Source organism: Poecilia reticulata, unplaced genomic scaffold (genome assembly GCF_000633615.1).
Source record: "Poecilia reticulata strain Guanapo unplaced genomic scaffold, Guppy_female_1.0+MT scaffold_629, whole genome shotgun sequence".
Taxonomy (NCBI): domain Eukaryota; kingdom Metazoa; phylum Chordata; class Actinopteri; order Cyprinodontiformes; family Poeciliidae; genus Poecilia; species Poecilia reticulata.
The window spans coordinates 4,584-10,247 of NW_007615378.1; the positions used below are offsets into that span (position 1 = coordinate 4,584).

At 41.4% G+C, this 5,664-nt stretch overlaps 1 protein-coding gene across 2 annotated transcripts; it reads right to left on the minus strand.

The window, feature by feature from the left end:
• Positions 1-297: 297 nt before the first annotated feature.
• Positions 298-4,757, minus strand: reeld1 (reeler domain containing 1). 2 transcript variants are annotated; one of them, XM_017303581.1, is made up of 5 exons: positions 4,427-4,757; positions 3,897-4,073; positions 2,740-3,016; positions 2,480-2,637; positions 298-2,360 (listed from the first exon to the last, which is right to left on the minus strand). In XM_017303581.1, exons 2-5 carry the CDS (start codon positions 4,054-4,056, stop codon positions 445-447), a joined length of 2,511 nt encoding a protein of 836 aa, XP_017159070.1. In that variant the 5' UTR covers positions 4,057-4,073; positions 4,427-4,757; the 3' UTR covers positions 298-444. The 2 variants fall into 2 exon arrangements, with proteins under 2 accessions (XP_017159070.1, XP_017159069.1); XM_017303580.1 differs by having other exon boundaries at positions 3,897-4,112.
• Between the last annotated feature and the right edge of the window lie 907 nt (positions 4,758-5,664).

The following is a 5,664-nucleotide window of genomic DNA, read 5'->3' on the forward strand; positions in this document are numbered from 1 at the left end:
ATGACTAATGTTTCCTGAACAATAAATTTAGTCATTTTTAAAGCAGCATTTCTCTACGGGTGAGGATTAGGGCCACTGAAAAGAATCTTCTCACAATTGACTTTAATGTCAGAGCTCTTTTTTTTTTCATTCAAATTTTGACTCGTTTTCTCAAAAAAAGTACAAATTCTCAGAACTCTGACTTTCACCCCAGAATTCTTTTTTTCTCAGAATTCTTACATTTTTCTCAGAATTCTTACATTTTTCTCAGAATTCTTACATTTTTCTCAGAATTCTTACGTTGTTTTCCTTCTGAATTCTGACTTTAATCTCAAAATTTGGACATTTTTTGTCAGAATATGACTTTTGATCTCAGAAGTTTAAAATCTGAATTCTGTGAAGAAAAGTTTTTAGTGGTCCTAGTCCTCTTCCAGATCCGTCTTTCGGATGTTTAAMCTCGGTCTCTCAGTTTGAAGGCGATGCCAGAATGTCGTACTCCGCCAGAAGCACGAAGCTGTTCTCTCTGATTTTTCTAACTCTGACCAAATCGCCGCACTCCTGGAGGTGAACCAGCCCTTGCTCCCCTCTCCCGTACTCTCGCTCGCGGTCGTTCAGCGTCACCTCAGTCCGCCTGCCGCAGGCCTGCCGGTAGACGTACCGCAGCCCGACCACCAGCACCATGCCCAACCCGGCTGAACAGCCCAGCAGCATGCCCAGCTCCCAGGCTCTGTGTCTGGGGACAATGTCCGGATACTTTCCTTCTTTGTCCGGAGCGTCAGCGGGATCTGAGGGATGCTTCGGTTTGGTATCCGTGTTTTGAATGTCTGGGTTGATCTCTTGGTCGTGATTTGGTCTGAGGTTGGGATAAGGTTTGGGGTTTGGATGGACGACCTTTCTGTGTGCCGGTGAGGTGAATCGAGTCTCAGAGTTTGGGGTTTTATGAGACGCTGATGTTGGTTCTGGTTTAGGGGAGGTGATGGGTGAAATAAAAGATGATGAACTAACTCTTAAAGATGGCGAGGTAACTGAGAAAGAGGGAGTAGAAGAAGAGAAAGTTGGGGAGATTGAAGTAGGGGAAGAAGGCATTGTTGGATAGTTGGAGGCACTGAAGGAAGAAATGGTGGGAGAGGAAGAGGAGGTTGGCGGAGTGGTGGTCTGGTATTCAGCAGAGGTTAAATGGTGAGGTAYDGAGATTGGGGAAGGTGATGCTGGTACTGAACGATTTGGGGTTGTAGGTTCGATCTGAGATGGGAGAGAAGGGGAATGAATGGAAGATGCTGATGTGAAGTTTTCACTGCGGCGACTAGCAGTAGATCTGCTTAAGGAATTAGACACTGAAAAAGAAGACGAAGTGTTTGAAGTGACAAAACCAACAACCGGKGCCGTGGTTTTGGTATTTCCTTCAGACGTAGGATCATTTCCTCCTGAGGAGACTGTGACTGGTTGAGGAGTTACAGTGGGTTGGGATAACACTCTCTTTGTTTGGGACAGTGGTTGGGAAAAAGGTCTAAAAGACTCTGTTGATGAGTCAAATTGGGAATTTTCTCCTTGGAGTGAAATAGGCTGAGTTTGAGGAAGAGTTTGATGAAAGTTAGGGATTGTTTTTTTAGGTGAACTGGTTTGTTTTGGAGTACTTTTGGGTCCTACAGYGGTTTGACTTGMATCAGTTTTAAGATCTGCAGCCATTTGAAACCTGGAAGAGTTGAACGAAGACCTTTGGGAGGACGGAGTTACTTCTGTCTTCCCTACCCTCGTATGGGAATTAGACGGGACATTGCCACCCTGTTTCTCTGAGCTACTTGAGGTCTCAGACTTTCTTGATTGGTTTTTGTTTGGGTCTGTCAAAGTGTGGCTTACARRGGTTTGTGTACTGAGAAAGGTTTGCACTGTTGGACCTCGGGTTGGTATTGCAGTAAACGTYTTGTAACGTTTTCCTCCAGGATTGTTTTTCAGTTTTAGCTCCTGTRATTTTATCTGGAGATCGTTGCTCTTTGTCCATGTGTCCGTTTGTAAGGGGTTACGAGRGTTTGATGTGGAAAATGAAGCCAGTGGAAACTGTGTTGTAGTAACKGTATRTRTAGTATCAGGAGGTGATGATGGTAAAGGAAAGACAGTTGTTGTGTAAGAAAACGGTTCAGTTGTTATYCCCTTCRTCACGCCTGCGAGKAATCCAGGAGACTCATTGGTGGTACTTTGAGGAGATCCTGAAGTCAAAGTCTTCCTTGCAGCCACTGTTTGAGTTGTCAAAGTCAAAGAGCTGTTTGTTCCTAAGGTTGCGTGAKCATCTTCGGTTTGTAGTTTCAAAAATTTCAGAATCTTAGTTGCATTTTTTATATTGGATGGGCGTCCAGAGAAAGAGGCAAGAGTAGCTTTTCTGTTAGCTTTAAGCGCAAGGAGGGAAAAAGGACAAAGACAAATAAATGACATTTCACAACACCTTTTATTTGCTTAACTTTCATTTTTCACCGTGTTTAGCYAATAATGAGCACAGAATGCYGACCTGTCTGGGCAGTAACCGTGTCTTGCACAGGTAAAATTGTGCTTTCTCCGTCCGCCATTTTGGTTTTACTGCGTCTCCAAGCACTGGGACTCCGATCACGCACCACTGTAGACTCAACACCAGTCCAGTACACGAAGTAGGATTGAACCACAGTTATACTGGCGTACAGATTAAAAGACAAATGTGGCAAAATAAACATTTATTGTAGTTTCCTAAATAGCTACAATAAAGGGGTTAGAGATCAAGYAATGGCAGCTTACTGGAAGCGTATGTCTCCCTTTGGCGTGTCAGGAGCTCTCCACACAAACGACAGGTTCCTCTTTAGCTGTTTGTCCGAGTGTGTGACCGTGTCACCTTCAAACAGGCAGCGTAAGTTGTGGGTACCTGGTGGAGATCGGATCCAGAACCCACCCACCAGAAGTGGACCGAGTCTCTCTGTCCTGACACCAGGACCTTCTGCAAAMYCATTCCTTTCCCCACCAACACTGCGGGCCTGGAGCAGGAAACCCATGAAGTCTCTGGAGCTTCGTACAGTCACTGAGCGCCGAGAGCAATTAATGGGCATAACAGAGGGAATGGGAGTTTCATTTAAAGTTAACTACACAGAATTTAATAGAAGACTGGCTGGTTGCTAGCCAGGCTCTTGAAAGGTGTCATAGTTGTTAGCTTCCCTCTGTTTAATTGCCTGTTAGCCGTTACCGTTATAATTTTAGCWTTTAGGTAAAATCTACTAAATGATAGTTGTGCCATTAGATGGAYTTTAGTAGCTTTTAGCAAGATTCCTGAAAGCTGCTAGACTCTGTTTGCTTATCTCTGCTATTACCTTTACCATGTCAACTTTTAGCTAAATTCTGCTAGACGTTAGCTGTGATGTTAACTGTGTTAGCTCTTAGCTGGACTCCTGAAAGCTAGCTAACAGATGGTGTTGGCTTCCCTTTGTTTGCTTGCCTGTGTTAGCTGTTAGCACTACTTTGTTAGGTGCTAGCTAAATTTGGCTAGATGCTATCTCTGCTCTGCTGCTAGGTGGACTCTATTAGCTGTTAGCTAGACTCCTGAAAGCTGCTAGACTGTGCTAGGTGTTAGCTTCACTGTGTTCACATGCAAGCTACCATGTTAGCTACAAGCTACATCTACAATTAWATCTACATTTTGGTAGATGTAAGCTGTGCTGTTAGGTGAATACTGTTAGCATTTAGCATAACATTGTTAGTTATTTTGTCTGTGGAGTAGASAGTTAACTGTTAGCTGGACTGTGCTAGCCTCAGTTTATKGCTAGCTCCAGTCTTATCGCTAGGCTAATTGTAAACAGTTAAATGTTAGCAGACTATTAATTTTAKGTAAACTCTGAGATATTGTTAGCTTGCCTGTCCCTACTTTTCAGAAACAAACTACTTTAAATACCTGAGTTATTTGTTACCTGTTATTAGCTGCCCAGGCAGGTATGMGGATGATGAGGTTTGTAGGGTGATGAAGCTGTGCTTCGGGTCCTGGGGATGAGCGCGGATGTGTCCAGGAATCATCTCCAGACAGGAAGTGAGACTCGCTCCGTGGGAGAAACATAGGATGGGCGAAGCCATGGAGCACAACACCACAGCTCCGCCCCAAAGAAGGAGGTTGGATGACATCATTAAACCTGCATAATTACTGCCATTAGAAACTAAACCAGTAGTTTCTGGTTTAGTTTCTAAACCAGAAACTAAACCAGTAAGAGTAGAACTGGTAAACTACATTGAGGGGTTTTCTCTGTTCACCTAATCCTAACACTTGCATTTGATTTATTTATGTCACAATAAAAAGTAAATTAATAAAATTTTAAATGAGTTAAATTTCAAACAAATAACAAAATTTAATAAGTTAAATAAAAAAATAAAGCTTTGATTTTTCCATCTCTTCTAAATATAAATGATTAAGTAGCAGGACGGGATCATGAATGAGGAGCGTCCTCACCTCACAGCGCGTCTCGCCTCCAGCTCTGCTGTCTGCTGCTGGACTGAGGGTTTTATCTGATCTGGGAGTAAAGAGGAGGACTTCAGGATTTCACAGGATCCACTGGAGCGACGCACATAGAACCAGAACCAGTAGAACTGCAGAATTMACCCAACGCTATTCTATCTAATCTTCATGAAGTTTACAAAAAAAGCAACAAATTTGCATATTATCAATGTGAAAAATGATCTGGAACTTAAAAAGTGTTTTGCCTCAAGACAARTTTAGTTAATTTTCTATTAATTATTCATCACTGCTAACTTTACTGATAAAATATTATTAAATTTTACTTGGTAATTTAGAGCTAATGCACAAATAAGTGAAATGAGTTTATAAGTAATACAAATTTTTCATTTCATTCATATTTATGCTACTAGTATTTGTTTTGTAATTTATTCCAATCACACTTTTCTAGCATGTACACTGCAAAAACACAATTTATCAGCCAATTTCTAGTGCAAATATCTTAACTCTTGAAATAAGACAAAACTAACTTATAGGTAACGTTTTAGGCCATTAAAATACATATTAAAAAGTTTTAGTTCCACTAACATTATTTCATTTACAATACAACATTTTTTATAAGTAAAATTATTTGCCAGTTGAACTAGTACTTTTTTAGGTCAATATTAATGAAGTATTGACTTAAAACAAACTCCTACATTTTGCTGAAAGTGTATTTGTCAGTTGGTTTTGTCTTATTTCAAGTTTACTAAAATATTTGTACTAGAAACTAAACCAAAAACACTTGGTATGATTTTGTGGTTTTGCAGTGTATAACTCAATTTATTGTTTTGTTGATGCCAAAATCATCTTAGCAAACAGTTTTCACCACTTTGTGAAGATTTTATAAGCATAAAATAAACTTTAACTCAGTAAAAAGACTAAAAATGTGAACTGTGGCGCGTTTCTTCAGAGGGAAGGTGACCCTTCTAGGTGAGGTATTTCTACAGGATTATCTCCAGGATGTTGGCCAGCTGCAGCCGCCTCCCTCCAGGATCTCCWGGACGTTTCTGTTGATYTTCTTTCTGAGCTCATTTCGCTCCAGAGCAGAAAGCTGGCGGTGGATTATCTGCCTAAACAGAGATGGAGAATCTTTCAGCGCGACGAAACACAGCAGAGAGAAAAACAGCGTTTTTCTGGACRGATGGATGGATTCAGGCGTGGGTTAGCCCTACAGGGGGCGAGGGAAGCGCTCG